This window comes from Muntiacus reevesi, chromosome 6, assembly GCF_963930625.1.
Source record: "Muntiacus reevesi chromosome 6, mMunRee1.1, whole genome shotgun sequence".
NCBI classification, from domain to species: Eukaryota; Metazoa; Chordata; class Mammalia; order Artiodactyla; family Cervidae; genus Muntiacus; species Muntiacus reevesi.
In genome coordinates this window covers 36,472,917-36,495,662 of record NC_089254.1, presented here as the reverse complement: position 1 = coordinate 36,495,662, position 22,746 = coordinate 36,472,917, and the positions used below count along the sequence as shown (strand labels likewise).

General features: G+C 34.5%; 1 protein-coding gene across 8 annotated transcripts in view; it reads right to left on the bottom strand.

The window, feature by feature from the left end:
• CACNA2D1 (calcium voltage-gated channel auxiliary subunit alpha2delta 1) overlaps positions 1 to 22,746 on the bottom strand; it is a 494,429-nt gene that overhangs the window by 153,544 nt on the left and 318,139 nt on the right. For all 8 annotated transcript variants that reach the window (XM_065939979.1, XM_065939980.1, XM_065939982.1 and 5 more), the window contains exon 6: positions 20,944 to 21,073. In XM_065939979.1, the coding sequence (XP_065796051.1) occupies positions 20,944 to 21,073 (130 nt within the window). The remainder of the gene's footprint in view (positions 1 to 20,943; positions 21,074 to 22,746) is intronic.

Genomic DNA, 22,746 nt, shown 5'->3' with positions numbered 1-22,746 from the left:
CCACAAGAATATGCCTTTTGAATATAATTTTTACATCTGCATTAAAACAACTGCACTGAATTCAACTGCGCAAATTCGGTGTATCTGTGGCCAACTCAGCCCATCAAGAAGAAATAATATGAAAAGATATTGGAACCAATAAAAACCCATTATCTTCTAATGCACTGTTTTGAATTTTGCCTTTTTAAAAGAGTTATTGACTTAAATGAAGTACCCAGGGATACAATGCCTGAAACTCTTGTATGCAGAGCACTTTATGCTTGCTGTGTACTTGAAGAATAAGCAATTCCCCTTATGCTCGGTTAGAATGATAAGGCAATCTATTGTGCCTCTACACTTTCACAGAGCCCCACGAGACTGACACTGGGTGACTACATGGTCTTATAAGACCATAAAGTTCTACCACAGGAGTCGTGTATGTATTATAAAGACACTCCAAATTGCCGACCGTGCTCTTACCGCCGTGTGGCTCTCTTCTGCAAATTGCTTGTGCCTTTGACTTTCAGAGATGATTTAAACCTGCATCAGCAGGTCTAAATGAACAAGTGCCAACCACCCTCATTTATCCAATACACAAGAGTGACAAGATTTAATTAATTAACAGCATCTCAGATATTTATTTCTAAAAACAAAACTTCAATTGACCTTCCGGTAAAATTTAATATCAGAAGGTTACATACAGATGAAGACTTCAAACCTTCTATTTCATAAAACATCAAATTAGGCACATGTAAAGAGGTAATAAGGGAGAAGGCAATGGCAGCCCACTCCAGTGTTCTTGCCTGGAAAAATCCCATGGACGGAGGAGCCTGGTGGGCTCCAGTCCATGGGGTCACTAAGAGTCGGACACGACTGAGCGACTTCACTTTCAATTTTCGCTTTCATGCATTGGAGAAGGAAATGGCACCCCACTCCAGTGTTCTTGCCTGGAGAATCCCAGGGACGGGGGAGCCTGGTGGGCTGCTGTCTGTGGGGTCGCACAGAGTCAGACACGACTGAAGTGACTTAGCAGCAGCAGCAGAGAGGTAATAAATTCCATTTAATTTTAAAAACATAGCTACCATTGTCTAATATAAACATGAATAATTTATTAAAATTATTTTACCATTCTTACCAAAACTGTAGTTTGACATGAATCTTTTACGTGATTTTGAAACAAGCCTTTACTTCCTTGTCACTTTGTGTTTCACGTCAGACTGATAGCAGCCAGGATATTTTACATTATTTGTCAGGTTCTCTGGCCTTTTAAAGAAATTTGAAGCGAAGCCTTTTGATTTTGTTTTCTACTGTCATTTTTTCATATGTATTCTACTTAAGTATCAATTTCTCCCTGTCTCGTCCTTTTACCTGCTATTCCTAAATGTGACATCTCCAACATTTTTTGTTTAAAAGCAAAAGTCTGTGCATTTTGTTGTTTATCTCCATATTTTTTTCTATTTTTAAAATTACATACCCTTAAACAAGGTAGCAATATCTTCTTAGACAAGAAGGTAGCAATGTGTGTATATGTGTGTGTGTGTGTGTGTGTGTGTGTGTCTGTGAATCACTACAGGCACCAGATCATATAATTCAGCTCTCTATTTAGAATGATGCATGCTTATGATGGGTTTCCCAGGTGGCATTAGGGGTAAAGAACCCAATTGCCAAAGCAGGAGACATAGAGACTGGGTTTGATCCCTGGGTGGGGGAGATTCCCTGGAGGAGGGCATGGCAACTCACTCCAGTATTGTTGCCTGGAGAATCCCACGGACAGAGGAGCCTGGTTGGTTATGGTCTATAGAGTTACACAGAGTTGGACATGACTGAAGTAACCTAGCACGTATACGTGCTTCTGATATGCATAACCGATAACATAATTCATTTAGAAGCATTTATACAACAGCTCTTCTAGACACTGCCAAAACTGAATATAAATATTTTGAGTGAGGATAAACAAACTTTTTATGGCTTTGAAAAGTGCAAATATACTGAGATTGAGACTGGATTTACCATTTCTTGGTAATATTCTGAATTTTCCTTTGTAATATTCTGACTTTTCCTGAGTGCACATTTATTCCCTCAGTTCCAACGTTATGCCTAGTGTTAGCACTCATCTTACTGTTTCATAGGAAATTTACGTTTAAAAAAATCATTAAAAAACCTCATCTTACTGTCTAGAATTTAGTATCTTTTATTAAAGTTAACCTTTCATAGCTATTATTGGGTTTTTGTGGAGTATAAAGATGTGTTCATTAAAATGAAAACCTCCCTGAAACACAAGAACATTGTTTGTTATTGTCATTAATAAACAATTTTCTTTTTCCATTAGCTCAGAATATTTTGAAACTTATGCTATCAACATCAAAATACAGACTGGAAGCATACTCCTTTTCCTAGCTTAAGGTATTATTATCTGAAATTTGATTCAATGAACAGCTGACTGGGAAGAATTCTATGCCTGAATAATACACACATGTGAGATATATACATATGTGCATTTATGCAAAGTAACATGGGGATAAAGTGGAGACTTTAAATAGTATCTTAAGTATTTGAATTTTCAGAAGAATTTTCACACAAAGATTCTTTTTTTCTCAAACTACTGTTTTTATATTGGATCAAGACTGATTCTTTAACCTTTTAGATTTTTCCTGGCAAATGCTTTAATGTCATTTTCTAAGAAGAGTTCACAATTATAGTTTTTGAAATGTAGCTTGTATTTTTGAAATATACAGAAACTGTAAATGTGATTTTTGGCATGTATAAATCATACTCAAGATCATAAGTTTGTAAATAAATTTTTGAATTGAAACAGATTACTTGGCAGTATTTTATATTGAAATCTAGACCTTACTATTTATACCAAACACAAAAGTAGATGCAAACATGATAAACGTGTAATAATCCTTTATCTACTCCTTAACATGGAGGATTCTTATATATTATATAAACAGATTAAATTTCTAGTAACTATACACTAACAAAACATGAAAATCAAAAGAAGAAACAACTACGCACAAGTACCACTCAATATTACCAAAACATGCTAAAGTGGAAAATAACAATGTCTCAGTCAGAACAGAATTCTTAACTTTCACTATTAAGATCTCCCAGCCCCTTACTACTATAAAAGGTTGAACTAAGTTTGGCCAAAATCTAACAGAGATAGATCAGATGATGGGCCGCAACTTCTACATTATTTGCACAGAAATTCAACCAATTACACCCAGCAAATGTCAAATGAGACACTGAACTCTTAAGACAAACAAAAATCTAAAAGTTCCAAAATAAAATTTCTTTAAAAATGTACCTCACTGTTAAACTGAAAATCAGCAAGGTATATAATATTGCTCTTTGATTGCTAACCTGCAATTTCATTAAAATTTTATGCTTCATAAGAACTAATGGAAAATATTTAAACTAAGGTGAGTATAGCAATGTCATACTTATAGTACTGGTATCATAGTATATGGACACCTGCAATGCAAAAATGTTATGTTTTTAAATACATACATTTATACAATGTGCACATTATAAATTTATGTATATATAAGTATATATCATTTACATATTATTTATGTATATATTCTATATAATATACATATTCATATATGTACAGTATACATATTTATGGATATACTTTATAGCCTACTAACCCAGGTTAAAATCTCTTCATTTGAATATGTACTCTAGCCTAGTGATTACATTTACATGTTAAGTCAATTTTATTTTCTCATATATTATAAGCAGTATAATTCTTTCAGTGCGAAGGCAGTTCACATCACATATGATGGATAATAGTTTACTGTTGAGTTTTATAAAACAAACTAATAAGTTTGGAGACAGTATTTTTTCAACATGTACAATTTATGTACTTTGTACGAGTTTGCTGACTTGGAAATGAGCACAAATGTAGATTTTAAATTGTCAGAGTCTGAAATCAGTCTATCATCCAACCTCCTAAGAGAATAAGCAGTGAGTTTTTGTTTTCCCTAAGCTGTCATAGTTTTAAAATCTGATTCAGGAGAAAAAAAATGACAAATTAACAATAAGAGAATGGAACTCACATTTATTTCCTAGCTCAATATAAATCTGTTTGATGAAGGTTTTAACACTTAGCAAGTAGTAACTCTTAACATTTATTTTGGAGACAAAGTTTTAGATTGAAATTTTCAGTTTTTAAACATTTGGGGAAAAAATCCTGAGAAACTGAGAAAGTCAGATTAGTCATTTTGTAAATAGAATTATGATGTAAAGATAATTAGATGAAGAGTGATATTTTAGGAAAATTAATTAGCTAAAAGTATTAGAATATTATTTGCTATGTGAGCATGTATGTGTGCATTTACAAGTATATAATTTAAGTGGATTAAATATCCAAGTAGTTCATTTGTCTATCTTTTGTTTCATTTGTCTCATCCTAAAAACCCAGAGCTCACTGTTGGTGGAACCCAGGTATGGAAGAGGGGGTAGTCTCTGTAGTATGTGCTTATTTACCCGAGGGATGTAGACTGACAGAAGTTCCTTCCATGTGGTTCTACCCATCTGATCTTGGGGCAGGAAGAGACTTTGAGAGTCTCTCTCTCAATTTTAAATTCACCAACTTAAAAGTCACAGATATCACTTCCATCATAACCCACTGGCTAGCACTAGCCATGTACCTCCACCCTGGTGCAGGTGGGAAGAGGTGCAATTCTCCTACATGTCCAAAAGAGAGATTCAGATGCAGTGAAGCAATGCAGTCTACACTAAGCCTTGTCATATAGCACAACACACTGAGGAAGGTATGTTGGTTGAATGATGATTTTTAATTTCATTAAAAAAAACCTATAAACTAGACTGTAATGGCTTTTCATTTAATAATGACTTTACGTAGAACACAAGAGAAGCAACCTAATAAAAAACTGGTTTTGACCAAGCACTGAGAATAGGTTGGCCACTTACTGAAACTCTTGAAAGGTAAAATGAATATTATGATTATGCTACTATGTGACATACAGCCCTAATAACTAGTCTTTGTACCTAATTCTTAATGTTTACTATATATAATTTATACAATATATAGTTTAGTATGATATTATAATACACTAAAATACACATGAGCTTCAATCATCTAGTAGCCTTACTTTTATATTTATATTCTGATGTTCTTATGTTTGCTGTATAAATTAATACTAGTTACACAATTAGATCCCCATAAATTAAACCCTTGGATACATATTTTCAGACTTTTTTTAGAATACAAAAAAATAGAGATTGTTTCTAACCTCAGCACATTCTTTTTGAGACATGATAACAATATATTTGATGCCCTATGAGTAAAACACACTTAATCCTCAGATATGTATAGTTTATTCATTCATAATAACTGACTTTACAGAAACAAAAGAATATTTTGTTTTTATTATTGTATGAGCAGTAAATTTCAAATTGAAACTTTAACAACCCTAAAATATATTACTTGATTACAAAAAAAGGAGAGTATAAATTAGTAATTTAATGATCCTCAAAGCAAATATGTTTTCATATAAAAATATTCAGATTCAAAATCTATTCATTAAAATATTAAAACACATCTCAAAATTATCAAAAAACCTCATGTTCACAAGTTACTTACTATGATACCATAACAAAGAACTGAATATAGAACTATACCTGAACAAAGAATACAGAACCATACAAAGAACATAGAACCATATCTGAACAAAGAACTATGAAAAGAAACTAATCATTATCAAATATTTCTGAATTACTTAAATTGAATTTTAAAAATTCCATAATTCATCAATATTTATTAAAACATTCATCTTTTTTAACTCAATTCATGAAAAAATGTGTATATGTTCTCAGTTCTGTTACAGACTTCTAGTAGATGACAATATTCTCATTAGACTTAGATAAAAGTGATTTATATTAAAAGACTGCAAGGAGATCAAACCAGTCCATCCTAAAGAAAATCAGTCCTGAATAGTCATTGGAAGGACTGATGCTGAAGCTGAAACTCCAATACTCTGCCCACCTGATACGAAGAACTGACTCATTGGAAAAGACCCTGATGCTGGGAAAGATTGAGGGCAGAAGGAGAAGGGGACGACAGAGGATGAGATAGTTGGATGGCATCACTGACTCAATGGACATGAGTTTGAGTCAGCTCTGGGAGTTGGTGATGGACAGAGAAACCTGGCGTGCTGCAGTCCATGAAGTGGCAGAGTCAGACATGACTGAGCAACTGAACTGAACTGAATACAGTTCTCAGGAAAATAAAACCTGCTGATACATGAGACAGATTTTAGTTTAACATTCATCAAGGAGTGTTCTAGTTATTTTACATGTTTTTAAAATTTTCATAACAGTCCTTTGAGGTAAGTAAGATACATATTAGATTAGTTTGACAAATGACAACTTAGTCATCTACTGCTAAAAACCTGTTTATCTAAATATTCACTGACATATCAACACTGGTAACTGAAGAAGATAAAAGAATTACATTACTCTGGAATAAATATGTTCTTCTATGAGTCAAAGAAACCCTGTGGCTTAAAACAGATGAAGATTAAATAGAGAAGTTATTATCAGTTTGAGAGAGACCATCCTTATACATTTATTTCTTTCAAAAATAAAGTCATTCACCAATTCTGAGGACTTACATTCTGTCCCTAATAATAATGCTGATGTATTTTTTTTATATAATGGGTAGTGACTACCAACAATCATATAAAAAGGTACAGAAAGTGCAGAAACAACAACTGGTCTTCACAGACCTGGAAGGATAGTAATGAGCCATTTACTTGGCCATGTTCTAGTCCGGATGAATGTAAGATAAAAAAAGGCCCCACCATGAACTGCCTCACAGCTTCTAGTTGCTATCATTTGCAAGAAACAATTAAAAACAAAACGATTCTTATGTAAGACTGAAATAACCAGCAAGGACTGCAGTATTTTTTGTCATGTTCATTAGGGTAAAATTGTATATGACTTGATTTGCTCTAATTACAAAAATTCTGACTAAATTCCATCTCCATGCAAGCATAACTCATAGCTCCATACTTAAAAAATCTGATCTTGTATCTTGTGACAAAATAGCTTTGAAATCTTTAAGCCCATTTAGAATCTTTCTCTTTGAATAATTGGATTTTAGAAATATCTTTTAAATGCCTCTTTATCTCTAGGGAGAAATCTGAGTAAGATCTTATCCATGAAGCAAAATGCCAGATGATTAAAAAATTCTCATCTCAAATTCCAGACCTCTATTTTCTCTTCAGTTGTCAATCCCTTTTTAATTTGCTGCGAACAGTACTGTCAGTCTGTTTTGGAAGCTGTTCTAATTTAATATTTCATTATCTTTCTTCTTCAGCCTTTGAATGGCCTGTCACTTGTTATAGCCATCATAAAAAGCTAGCCAAGTAAACGTCTGATCTCCAGCTATCAATTTATAGAGATTCTGAATTGTGCACACATCCTTTTTGATGTCTTCCATGTTCCCTTTTTAATATCTTTTTATAAAGAATGAGACAATGGATTTTTATTTGTATTCTCCTCTAAACAATTTTTTAAAGTATGGCAATAATTTGACCTTTAACAAATCCCTGAATATCCTTGTTCAATAACAGATTTTTAAAAAGTAACAGAAAAAAATTTTCACAACTTCTAAAAAAATATGAAAAATGAAATGAAATTAAGGAAGTTTAATAATCATATTATACAACATCTGAGGGCCCCCTTCCTTAGCAACAACACTGAGAAACATATTTCAGCTCCAAGAAGTTACAGAAAGATCTGCGATTATTCTTTAGTGAATTACAGAAGGCTGGGACCTAAGTGACCTACACATGGACATTAATATTATTAGAAAAGAAACACTGATGTAATACCAAGAGTAATCAAGTTATGTTGACAGAGATTCTTGAAAAACTTCGGGTTCACCAAACAATCTTCATGAGGCTCCTAGGAAGAAAAGACTTTCCAAGGGCCCTTTCTTAAATATTTATCCAAATATGCAACAATATAGGAGAAACTTTGCAATGAAAAATAGTAAAAAAACATACTGTAAAATATTAAGAATGACACACACAACATTTTATGTTCAAATTTTGGCTGGTTGGGTAGCATCTGCTAAGGCTGCCATGCAGCATGAAGAATGCACTATTCTCTTACAGTACCTTAGGCAGATCTGAGGAGACAAGCCCAAAATGACACCCAAAGCCACAGAAAGCAGTAGCAGAACATCTCCACATGGTATAGAGGTATGTGTCTGCTGGTTCAAAGGAACTGCGGAGAGGATGCCCACATAAGAAATTTCTAAATAACCCATACAATCTCTCCCCAAGAGAAAAAGTTAGTTTAAATTCTTTACCACATAACTACATCTACCTAGCCTTGGCAAAGTCAGCCAGCCAGATGCCAACCATTCTCTGTTCTCCCTTGCCCTTAGCACTTCTACCTGGTGGAGGCAAAATACATACAGCTAGGAAGTACCCCATCCCTTCCGCCGCTTCCACTGGAGGCTTCCATTAGCCCTAATCTAGGGTGCAGGGTGGTAGAGCAGGAGGGGTTAATAATAAATCAAATCTGGAATTGAGACTGTGTTTTTGCCTTTTATATACTGTATTTATGTCTAAATGTGACTGAGGCCATCTTATTATCTGTTACCAGGAACGTCATCTTTATCCAGTCATTTACTGAAAAAGTTTGAGTCTAACAAAATAAGATTAGATCTTTACAAGAAACTGCCTGGCACAGTTGGACAAGGTGACTCAAGGAGATAACAAAATGAGTTGTAAATTTTATCAAAAGTATTGCGGCACTTGCCAATAATATAACAATTTTTGGGTAGTGTTATTTGAATTAAAAGAAATATATGTTTATAGTATGTTAATGTTACACAGTAATAGAAATATGAAAAGTTATCAGTAAAATGACTTAAATTTTATTTATTTGTAGCATAATTTCTCAGCATTTTTAAAGATTAATAAGTACTAGGAATCTCCAAAAAGGAAGCTATACAATATTTCCCAAATTTGTTTGGCCAGCAAACCATTACCCCAATTAAGATTCCTGTTATAATTTCATTACCTATAACAGAATTGAGAAAACATGGCATAGTTGAATGAACAGTGTCAATTCATGATACAGAAGATGGATACAATCACCATGTTAGATGTTTATATACAAGAACTGAGTTGAGCTTGCCGTAGAAGCTATCACAAGAGGTAACATATCACTTTATTTTCAATAAGATCCAGGTTTTTTTTAATAGACCTTAAATAAAATTGTGGTTTAAAATATCCCTCAAATTTCAAATAAGAGACTAGAATGCTTAGAAAATTCAACCAGGGGAGAGTATTCTAATCACTTTGTAACATACGCTTACGCAGGACAATGTTTACTGCAAAGACAAGAAAAAACTTGTCAGAGTGACTCTGGCACCAGTTTGGACACAGGATACATGACCAAATGAATGGGCAGTCAGTCAAGTTGTTACAATATCCTTTTGCTCTCTCTTAAAAAATAACAAAAGAAAGCCACACTTCAGTAACTATAAATTTTAGGCTCTATATCTGCAGAGCCTATGGACCTATAAATTTAGGGAATTATAACTTAGGGAATGTTCCAAGAAAACAATCTAATTATTACTGCTATATATACCTAGAATTACAAATTAACTGTCTCTCCAATAAATAGGTAAGTCTATTCATCTATTGAGTTGGCAATTATTAACTGATTTCCACAGCACAACTACTTCAAAGGGGAAGTACAGAAAATAAGATTCTAAATTAAAATGCCAAAAATAGTCTTGCAAATCCAAATTTAAACAGCCAAATACTTTATACTCTATGTTTAGAAGTATGACATAACCAACGTAACTTTTTCAGCTCATTATATATCAGTTCAGTTCAGTCACTCAGTCATGTCCGACACTTTGATACCCCATGGACTGCAGCACACCAGGCTTCCCTGTCCATCACCAACTCCCAGAGCCTACTCAAACTCATGTCCATCGCGTTGGTGATACCATCCAACCATCTCATCCTCTGTCATCCTCTTCTTCACCTGCCTTCAATCTTTCCCAGCATCAGGGTCTTTTCCAATGAGTTGGTTCTCTGCATCAGGTGACCAAAGTATGGAGTTTCAGGTTCAGCATCAGTCCTTGCAATGAATATTCAGGGCTGATTTCCTTTAGGATGGACTGGCTGGATCTCCTTGCAGTCCAAGGGACTCTCATGAGACTTCTCCAATACCATTATATATATAAAATGTATGTATACATATAAACCTGAGTTTAAGCCTATTCCAATTTTTCCCTGGAAACAAAACCGTGTCTTAGCCAGCTCAGGTTGCCATAATAAAATATCACAGACTAGGTATTTTCTCTGGGTTCTAGAGGCTGACAAGTCCAAGATCAAGGTGAGTGCCAATTTGGTTCCTGGTGAGCACTCTTTCAGGCCTGAAGACTGCTGCCTTTCCTATGCAGGAATACCTCTTCTTATAAAACCACCAATCCTCCCAGATTAGGGCCCCATCCTAATGACCTCTTTTAACCTCGACTGCCCCCTAAAGTGGAGAAGGCAATGGCAACCCACTCCAGTGCTCTTGCCTGGAGAATCCCAGGGATGGGGGAGCCTGGTGGGCTGCTGTCTATGGGGTCGCACAGAGTCAGACACGGCTGAAGCGACTTAGCAGCAGCAGCAGCAGCCCCCTAAAGACCCTATCCAAATACAGTCAGTCATCAATGAGGGTTCGGACTCCAACATGTGAATCCATGTAGGACACAATTCAGTCCAAAGCAATTTACAAGATGCACTAAACAGTTACTGCTACTTGGTTTGTTATTCTATAATTCTGAATGAATTAAAGGGCTAGTACCTGTAAGATCAGAAGAATACTGTATTCTTTGGCATTTGGGTTTACTTTTGGTCAACATTTTCCTATCAGAAAATGAATACTATATTGCATTTATAAGATGAATGTATTCATTAGAGAAAAACAATGAAGTGCAAACTTGCCCTCAAAGCGGAATTTCTTCTCTTTGTCTCATACTTATTAAATATGATCAAGTTATCCTATCCTAAAATTTTATTAGTACCTGTCTTCTCATGTTTCTACTATTTCATTGCTATGCCCCTAATGAAGAGTGATGCTAGTTTATTAGGCTAAACCTTAAACACACACATACACACACGATGATCATTTTGTTAAGAGAATCAACGGTACTTCTTAAAGGTATCCTTTTTTTAGTCCTTACCAGATTTCTGCTTCCATGAATTAGGATCATGGCTTTATGACTTAAATAGCATTTTTAAAGAAAAAAGAAAAGCTACTTTGTTAATATGATAACCATGATAATATTTTGAAGTCATTCACTTTTTTAGTCTTTAAACACACAACTCTATAGCATGGAATGATGTATCACCCAGAATTTCAAAAACTTTGTTTTTGGTAATTATCTGGTGAAAAAAATTAACACAAAACAATTTATATTATTGTATATTAAACCAAAATCATATTTGTAATAAATAAAAGAAAGGACAAAAAATACTCTAAAAACAAACAGGTATAGAAGTAGTGGGAAATTCTCAGCTCTCCTTAATCATTAGAGCAGTTTTTATCATTCATAGCAGTATTTTGATAAGATTTTAATTAAAATGACTTCAATTAAAAATGAATGTAAATTATTTCCATTTCTTTAATACTAAATTATATGAGATGTTCACTAAATCTACTGCGCCAATCATTTCATGATATATGTAAGTCAAATTATATTTTATACCTTAAAACTATATAGTTCTGTATGTCAATTATATTTCAACCTGAAAAAAATAGGTAAATGCTTAATTTGCATTAATTGATATAGAATATAAAAGCATTATTAGACATCTAAAATACTCAATTATCGAGACAGTTTTTTTGTTACCAGGTATTATTCTTTCACGGCTGCTTTGCTTGGCACTGTTTTCATTGAATCTTTCATTATTATTAATAAAGTAAAACTGGCTTATGATTTTTTCTTTTTTGTGCTACATCTTTTTTTTATAATGAAGCAATATGAGTTAATTAACTTTTCACATTTCTAGAAAAAAATTCAAAACTTGAAAGTATTTATTTGAAAATTTTATAGAAATGACTCAACATGAAGTACTTTCTTTGGCCATAAATTTGAATGTGTTTCCAATTTATTTTATCATTATTGACATATTATTGAGTTGATCTGATTTTATTTTATAATAAATCATCCACTCTTCTTACACATTATAGCACTTTACTGTAAAGCTGCCCATAATGCCCTTTCATGGTTTTAATCTCCAATATCTGGAGTTATACTTCTTACTTTGAATATTTTTCTCTCATTTTCCGACAGCCTTGACAATCTCTTTTTAAAGCTTGTGATTTTATTGCTAAAGTACACTTAAACACATTTTGCTACTTGAAAATTTAAATTTATGTACTTATCAAACAAAGTTCAACTAAGCATAATCACTAAATTCAGGCTAATCAGGTAAAAGTAAAAGCTTTACAGTATATGTTGTGAAAAGTCTAGCATGTGGGAGAATCGGGGTACTCTCTAAACAAGTTTGTTACCATCCCTCAGACAAACTGCTGCCACATTTCATAGTGCCCTAGTATTTTATTTTACATAGCAATGGAACCTAATGTTGAAAAAACAAACATATGACATTAATGCTGAAAAAAAAGGGCAGTAAACTATTTCAATATATTATCAATATTCTACATAATCTATAAAACATTAATTAAAATATAATAGTTTCACTGACAAATTGGAATTAGAAAGGAACTAATTCATTGAAGGTATAATCTAATTTGGTACTAACCTGTAATATTAAGAAAATTTATCAATAGTTCTGTCCTTTTAATATCAGTTCTGATTTTATCTTAAGGTGATAATGAGAAATACAGAGATTTACTTATATCCCATGATAAAATGGAAACAACCTAAATATAAATTAGTTATGGAACATATAACATTAATATGTTATCTCAAAAAGTATTATTAAATATATAACAATACTTTCTGATAAGGTAAAAGGTCAGGTATAAACTTGGAAGGGTTTCAGTATAATTGCTTAGTAATTATATATTTGCTACTAGTATATTTAATGAACACATACACAGACATACGGTATCTGTATCAGTGTAATTTTACATATTTTCCTTTACACTAGTTTGTATTTAATAAAATCATCACATATTTATTTTATAGTGAGAAAAATAAGCATTTTAATGTTATATTTGCCTCAAAAAGCAATTGTAAAAATCATAAGACGTTTAACAGGCTGCTGCTGTTGCTAAGATACTTCAGTCGTGTCCGACTCTGTGCGACCCCATAGACGGCAGCCCACCAGGCTCCCCCATCCCTGGGATTCTCCAGGCAAGGACCCTGGAGTGGGTTGCCATTTCCTTCTCCAACGCATGAAAGGAAAAGTGAAAGTGAAGTCGCTCAGTTGTGTACAACTCTTAGCAACCCCATCGACTGCAGCCTACCAGGCTCCTCCATCCATGGGATTTTCCAGGCGAGAGTACTGGAGTGGGGTGCCATTGCCTTCTCCTATATGTTATTCCAGTCAAGATTCTGGAAGTGGAACAACCCTATTAACATTTTACTTCAAAGAAATAGATCATGCATTAATTCAAGATCATTTGTTTTGTACAGAAAGCAACAACTAAAACACTACCATGCACATACCTATACATCAACAGTTAGGAAGTTCAAAACTTGCCAGTACCGAGATGTGAATCCAAAACCAGAAGCCTATTACAGGAAATATACCAGGCAAGCCTGAAAAAAGAGCTCAGCGGTTTGTACCAATGTAAGGCTGTGTAAGATTTATGTAAACAGGTAAAATGAAATTTGTCTATATTTTCCCCTCTCTTTTCCTGTAAGATTACTACCCCCTGTTTCTTATAACAAGGGGTATATGTTATAACTTATAACACTGAATGATGAGGAGCAAACTAACTTGCATGGAATTTATTTATCTTGAAAAGAAAATTTTAAAGTTGTGAAGAAAGACGGAAAAAGGCCTTTTGACATTCTACTGAACCTGAATTAACTCACTACTCTTTAAAGATCTCAGGAAATTTATCTTAGTTTCTTAGTTCTCAACTAAAAGTGCTTTTATGATGAGGATAAAATTTGTTTGCTACACTACTTGATATAATAAAGTTAATTGAATAGAATGTCTCCATCATACAAAATTAGGAGGAAAAATGTATATCTCAAAAATATATTAGATTTACACAATTTTTCTTTTTTTAAATTAATTTATTTTTTAATTGAAGGATAATTGCTTTATAGAATTTTGCTCTTTTCTGTCAAACCTCAACATGAATCAGCCATAGGTATACATATATCCCCTCCCTTTTGAACCTCCCTCCCAATCCCACTCCTCTAGGTTGATATACAACCCCTGTTTGAGTTTCCTGAGCCACACAGAAAATTCCTGTTGGCTATTTATTTTACATATGGTAATGTAAGTTTCCATATTACTCTTTCTATACATCTCATCCTCTCCTCCCCGCTCCCCAAGTCCATAAGTCTATTCTCTATGTCCGTTTCTCCTTTGCTGTCCTGTAAATAAAAACCTACATATTTTAATAGGAATACTTTTTTGAGCTACAACCTTGGTCCAAGGTCCCATCATTTCTCCTCAATTCTTGCCTTTTATGTCTGTTCTCAACCAAGTATCCAGCATCTACCTTTTTATGAAAGTGTAATTCCTCATCCATAAAACACCCCAGAGTTCCCTCTCTGCTATGGACTTAATCTCTGTGTTTTCTCAAAACTTGTATGTTGAACATCCACCCCGCAATGCAACAGTATTCATAAGTGGGGCCCCTGGGAGGTAATTAGGCATAGATGAGGTTATGAGGGTAGAACATTTGTAGTGCAATTAGTGTCTCACATTCATAATCAGATTGCTGTCATATAAAAAGAGGAAAAAATATCAGATCTCACTCTCTCTGCATGTGCATGAAGCAGTCATGTGAGCACACAGCAAGATGGTGGCCATCTATAAAACAGGAGGCTCCGTGTACCTCCCCAGAAATCAACCCTGTCAGCAACTTAATCTTGGACTTCCAGTGCCCAAAACTATAAAAATAAATATCTATTATATAAGCCACTCTGTCTACAGAATTTTGTTAGAGCAGTCCAAACAGACTAAAATAAAAATCAAAGTCTTTTGCAATTATCCACAAGGCTGTATACAATGAGGCTTCTGCTGCTACACCTGCTCCTTCCCACCTGCTACCTCAGCTGTGCCCACGCTGGCCTTCAGGCTCTTTAGGAACCTACCAGGCTCAAGATCTCGGTGTTTTCTCTTCCCTCTGCCTGCCACAGTACCTAGAGAATTCAACTCTCATGCTCACCAACTACAGGCTATGTTATCTTATCCACAAAGCCTTCCCCACCTCCACGTTGTAAATACCGACTCCCCACCCCTGACCCAGGACCCGCCGACGCTGTGCTGTGTCTAGTCGCTCAGTCGGGTCCGACTCTGCACCGCCATGGGCTGCAGCCCGCCAGGCTCCTGTCCCTGGGATTCTCCAGGCAAGAACGCTGGGGTGGGTTGCCATGCCCTCCTCCAGGGGATCTCCCCAAACCAGGGATCAAATCCAGGTCTCCCCCACTGCAGGCAGATTCTTAACTGTCTGGGCCCCTGGGAAGCCCAAGAATACTGGAGAGGGTAGCCTATCCCTTCTCTGGGGGAACTTCCTGACTCAGGACTCGAAACGGGGTCTCCTACATTACCGGCGGATTCCTTATCAGCTGAGCCACCAGGGAGCAGGGAAGCCCAGGAATTGCGTATAACCCCAGAGAAGCCTGGCGGGCCACAGTCCGTGGGGTCGCACAGTCGACACGACTGAAACGACTTAGCAGCAGCAGCAGCTCCCTTATTTTATTTTTATCTCAAGCTTTTACTATGTTACAATATATCCTATTACTTAACTGTTTGTTTATTTTATGCCCTATCTCCTTCAGACTGTAAAGTCCATGAGTACAGGGATTTTTTAAATCTGTTTGTTCAGTGCTGTATTCCCATTATAGACAGATTTTTAAAACAGTAAAAGTAAACTATTAGCACTCTCTAATTAAATAATGCACATGTCCTGAAATAGATTAGTTGCTTATGAAGGACTATGACACAATCATCAGCAAAAGCCTAGCAGCTTTCTCTTCTGTAATTTTGACACTAACATCATTTTACGTAGTTACATTTTCTATGACAAAACAAATGAAAATTAAGAGAGGCAAGATCGGAGTAGGGGATTAAGAGATACAAACTAATATTTATAAAATAAATTAGCTACAAGGATATATTGCACAGCATAGGGAATATAGGCAATATTTTATAATAACTATAAACGGAGTATAACCTTAAAAAATTGTGAACCACTATGCTATACATGTGAAATTTATGTAATACTATACACAAACTATATCTCAATGTAAGAAAAGATAAATTAGAACACAGTATTAGTGATTATAGATAATTTAATTTATAAAAAGTAGTTTTGTTAAAGTATATGAGACCTCCAAGGATATTAATACACTCCAGAAAATTCTGTCTTCCTCAATCAAAATCAATGCACCTCTGTGACAAAAGTATGTTCAGTTTTAAATTTCTAAAATAGAAGTTATAAATTGCCTAGTTTACATCAAAAGGTAATATAAGGGCAAAAGTATCTAGTACCTGAAAGTTACATAAGTTGGAGTTCCCTACTGTTTTCTCTTAGTAATGTGTATTTTTTACAACTATAATAATTATACAAATAAATATTAACATAAATTTCTAATGACAAGTGATCAAAATACTCTATAAAAGCATTCCCTATACTTGAATCAAAAATAATTAACACATTAATAAAGCTCTGTGATTAAAACAAATTGTCAGAATATTCAGTCCTTTCTATCGAGTTCACTATTTTTATACTGAAACAGATTAATTAGATTAAAAAATTAAGTGTAGCTTGGGTGCCCTCTAAAATAAAAGTATTAACCACTAAAATTCTCAAAACTAAAAGCTTTCAGACAATATTTTAATTAAATACACTATTTGAAAACTTTAAATATATCATGGAGCAAAAGCAATCATATTGAATTCAAGGGAATTTCAAAAGTAATCACCTTTGGAAAATTAGAACACAAGATATCTTATGAGAATTCAGAGACACAAACTGTCTTTGAATGAAAGGAGAGGCTGTTCCCTTCAGTTAAGCCTTCAATTAAAGTATGCTTTTCCATTTATTAAATTCAGAATCTAGAATGATTCTGTACATCTGATAAGTTTTGATGAACTGCATGAAAAATGCCAGTAATTATTAAATTTCCAAGATCTTGTTGACATTTCTGATTTTACTCCTATGCCATTTACTCACATGGCTCATAACACCGGATATGAATTTTAAAGCAGTGCAGGCCAGGCAAGGTCAGAGTCTCACTGATGAGATTTCAGCAAGAGAAGACACCAGTATTAAGATAAATAGGACTAAATACACAATCCAAAGACAGAGCTGCTTTTTCTTTTTTTAAATTAAGCCATATACCAAAATTTCTTACAATTCTGAAAACATCTATTTCAACATTCTATCTTCCTGATTTTTGAAGTAATCAAAGTAATACTTTTTAGCCTCTGAGACTATTAAAATCATCCTTTGTAAATATCCACTAACAGTTTATTCTAAATCAGAAAGAAACACATTTACACAAAATCAAAACTCTTCTGTAGGATTTTAAAAGAAGATATGTATACTATGTGACACCAATCTGAAGAAAGGATACATGGATTTATTTTATGTGTCAATTTTATGTTTCTTCTAGCATAAAATAGATGAAGACATTAATGAATGTGACTTCAGTGAAAAAAAAAGAGCAGAAGAAATAAGAAAATGAAGATTCTCATGCAAAATCAGTATCTTACTAACTCCTATGGAGTTAGATCTTGGCTCCCAAGTAATTTAAGTCAAAGGAAAACACTAGAAATTTTATCTATTACAGTACTGTAAAGTATAAACTTTAGAATTAGAATTTATATGAAACTTGACTCCATTTTTTACCAGTGATGTGGACTTTCATCAAAGACTCAGCTTGAGTTTCCTCTTCAAAAATTTTTAACAAATATACAGTAATTAAATGAGACACTATAATTTACTGGTGTATAATTTACTAGACTGGTAAATTAGGTTCTAATGATTTTAGGTTCTAATTACCTAGGGAAATATGTATTTTTCACTTATTTATTCCATATCACTTCGTTGAAAAGTTAATCAAAGTTATTTTGCTTTTCGATTCCCTGGATAACCTACTCCTAAAGAGATACCTTTCTTCTATTTTCAGCCTTTTAATAGTTTAACAACAACAAATGAGCGAGGCAAGCAGAACAGGTTGGTGGGGAAGCAAGTTGAAAAGCAATATGAAAAATCCCATTTGGATTATTTCATTAGTTTGTGCTTGCGTTTAAATACATATTTTATAAGACTATGCCCCAAACTGTTAGTCACGATTAGCTTCAGGAGGTGTTATTGTTCGAGACCTTTATTTTCTATTTTAAACATGCGTGCAATATTAAAATTTCTTCTACTGTGGTAACACAGCTTTTAGAAAAAGACATTTGTTTTTAAAATGTGTGAGGTTGCTGGGGCCCACAGTAGGGTGCTCCAAGATATGCCTCAGTGGCATAGTGATTACTCTGAATTAAGAGTTATGTGAGAAACAGCCAATGGAGAATAAATGATAAAAAAAATAAGACCATGTCTCTCTTACCCTCTAAAAGTAGGAAATACATCTTCACATGAAGGTATGCACTCCTATCAGCAGAGGTAAGGAATTCAAAGCTAAGCAAGCTGCACAAACGTATGTTATTGCTTCCTTAGTCAGCTACCCCAAGCACAAGCTGCCTTGTCTTATCTCCTTACATATTGTTTCTTTGTCTAAAAATGACATGTAATTGGCCTGCTTTGGACACTGTGAGGGGACCAATTTTATGACTTGGTCTGCTCTGATCTGTTGTCTGACTCTTTGCAGCCCCAAGGACTATATCCTGCCAGGCTCCTCTGCCCCTGGGATTCTCCAGCAAGAATACTGGAGTGGCTTCCCATTTCCTACTCCAGGTGATCTTCCCAACCCAGGCATCAAACTCGTGTCCCTTGTGTCTCCTGCATGGCAGGCAGATTCTTTACCACTAGCACCACTAATATGTGCAAATTGATTTAAAATTAATCTATTAATCTGTCTTCTGTCAATTTTAGACCAGCCAAAAAAACTCAAGAAGAACTGGGGAAGAGGGAGATCTCTATCTCCCTGGAGAAAGTTCTGTTATCCTTCCTCGAGAATTTAATGGAAAGTTTGAGGATATCTGGGTAATCACTATTGGCAACAAAACAGAAACACAATCATGAAAGTCTGTAACAAATTAAAAACACTCAAGCTGGCCTCATGTTTGTTCAAGGTAGTAATATAACCAGATAACAGTGACATGATGACCACAGAGTATCGACATAAAAATGCTTTAGATTTCCCTGTAGCTCAAACAGGAAAGAATCTGTCTGCAATGCAGGAGACCCGGGTTTGATCCCCGGTTTGGGAATCCTCTGGAGAAGGGAATGGCAATGCAGTCCAGTATTCTTGCCTGGAGAAATCCATGGACAGAAGAGTCTGGTGGGCTACAGTCTGTGGGATCACAAAGAGTTGGACATGACTGATTGACTAACACTACTACTAAATAAACCACATTTGTAATTTCTTATAACAGCAAACATCTATATAATGCTTACTATGAGCCTGGCACTATTGTGCAAACTCAAATATATTAACTTACTTTATTCTCAAATGAACCTTTGGGCTAGTAATTTTATCTCCATTTTACAGGTTCAAAAAATGCTCACCTCTCAGAAAGTTGATAAATTTGCCCAAAGAAATACTGCTAAATTTTAGATTTGAAATTTAACTTAACCTAGGCTGTCTGCACCCAGAAAACAGGCAATTATGTATACACTCTGGACACTCAATACACTTTACAGTGTTTTTAATTAAGGGGACTATTAGAAACACACTTTTAAAAATCTCAAGTGGTTCTTTCTCCTTACCATTTACTTATGTGAAAGGCAGGTACAAGCAGGAAGGGTAGGAACTGGTTAGAAAAGGATAACATCTAAAACAAGAGTTGTGATTGGCAAAGACTCTGCTTTCTGGGTCACAGCTCATCTTCCTATGTGATTAGGTTGCCCTTTGGAGAATTCCTAGTTAGAACGTCAGGCTCTGCCCCTATTAGTACACAGGGTGTCCAATGAATATCACTGCCATAAGCTTCCTCCCCTGTATCTTCCTAAAAACTCATTCCCCTCCCTTCCTTGCAGTGAAGCCTTCTCACTCAATTTGAAGTTTTTCTATTTCTTTAGGGATATAATTTATTCCTTTACCCAACCCTTTTTACTTTGAGTTCACAATAAACTAAGAGTGAAGTATCTTTACTTTACATCATAGGGTAAGGCAGAGAGAGAGAGAGAGAGACAGGTAAAATACAATAAGTTGTGGTAAGAACTGGAGAGTTTACAATGTACATCTCTCTTCCGTTACCAGTCTGGTGTCTTTGTAAAAATATTTGTGTGCACTAATGCTATATAGTATTAATTTTTTATAAATGCATGTATTACTTTGGAAGTTATTGATACTAACTGGAAAGGCAGAATTATTTGTTAAACAAAAGAGTAGCACACCTCTATGGCTACAGGCTCTCCTGCAATTATTCACATAGCGAGGCCCGATGACAATATACTGCTCATAGAAATTAGGTTTCTTCTTTTGCATAAATCAGAGTTTACCACAGACTCTTAAATAACATGTAAATGAGAGCAACAAATTTGCACCCTTTTTTTTTTTTTCAAAAATAAGATACATAAGATAGATTACAAACATGGTATTCCAAGAGTTATTCACATCCTTTTACTTACAGCCCTCATAGATGTCAGTGGGAATATGAACGGCTGCGTGCTGATAGGATATTTGTCGCCCAAAATTAGCATCATCGATAAAAACAGGTTTTATCCTCTGGCTGCCTGGTTCACTATCATTCTTTTCTGGCTATAAAGAAAAGACAGACAATAAAGAGAATATTACAATGTATCCTAACACAGATATTCTCACATTCACTTTTTCATTTGCCAAATGCATATTCTTGACAAAATAGATCTATAAGAATATTTTAAAATATTCCCATGATAATATCAGATACCACAAATTTCCATTCAGGCACTAACATTCACATCGTATCTTCATGATAGGATTCACATTATAACCTAACTTCTCTCCTAATTTCCTCAACATTGGAGTCACCCAGGAACATCCTGAGAGGACCAGAGCTTTCCCATGTACAGCACTTACTAAAATGTACACTTAAAGAATAGAATACAACCAAATTAAAAGTTCCCCCTTGAAATAAATTCACCACCTATGCTACACCTTTATATAATTCTTGGTTTGATAACTAATCTTACACGTGAACACAAAAAAATAATAGCAACAAAGGGTTATTTTGTCATATTCCTTTGATTTTTGCATGTTTTCCAGGTGTATCAATTTTTGCTTTAAAAAGGAAAGTACAAACGCTCAGAAAGAAGAGATCTATTGTAACTCTAAGTACAACTGAATCCTAACTTCAACCAAGTTGTCTCCTGAGGTAGGAGCAAAGATTCAATCAATATTGATTCAAGAAAATCTCACAAGAGTTTAAGGTTCAAGATTAATTTTCTACCTATTTGAACTATGCTTCTGATTATTAAATTACCCTGACAAGGTAATTCAGTTTCTCCTCTAGCAAATAACTAAGAATCTCACTCATTTATCTAAAATGCATATCTCTAAATCTATTCCACTTTCCTAAGGTAATTTCCACAAAACAAAACTGAAAAAAGAAATACAACATTTGACTATTTTACAGCACACTGCAGTAACACAACTGATAAACAAGACAAAGAACTTAAGTGGACAATCTCATAAGGGTGGTAGGATGTGGCAAAACAAACTTTACAAAGAAGTGATAGCGTCCAACTTTCTAGATGGCTCTGAAAATTTGTACAACAAGATAACCCATCAGTATTCCAAGATACTTTAATTTTCTCTCTCTCTCTCTCTCTCTCTTATACACACACACACACACACACACACACACACACACACACTTCCTTGTTTCCCTAGGGAAGCTGCAACATGGGAAAGATATTATTGGCAAAGAAATATTGGCAAAAGGGCTTAAAAAAATCAATGATTTCTAAAGCTGCAAGTCCAACTCATTATTATGTAATGAAATCAATTTAATAGGTCATAACCAAATTATTTTTCAAATGAAACAATGCTGAAAGAAAACATGAAAATACACTCTCTATAATAAGGAGAAGGACTATATTTGGCAAGTGTCGTTTAGTTAGTTATGACTCTGTGTGTATGTGTGCACATCTGGGTATATGTCATTCAGAGTGTAAAATTTGTGATAGATAAGCAGAGTTAAAGAAGGATCACTATTTTTAATCTATGTGAAAGCAACGAAGATATAATTGCCCCTCCATTAACAAACTGAATATACAAAATGATGAAACTATAGTGCTGAAAGTCTAAAATTTGACAAAAAGCCTACATGCAGAAATTACTAATTCATATTACTTTCTAAAACAAAGGTTAGGTGTGTGCAGTGTTAAGGATAAGAAAAGAAAGAAAAAGAAAGAATGATAAGGTAAAGAAACGCCACAGAACAAAACACT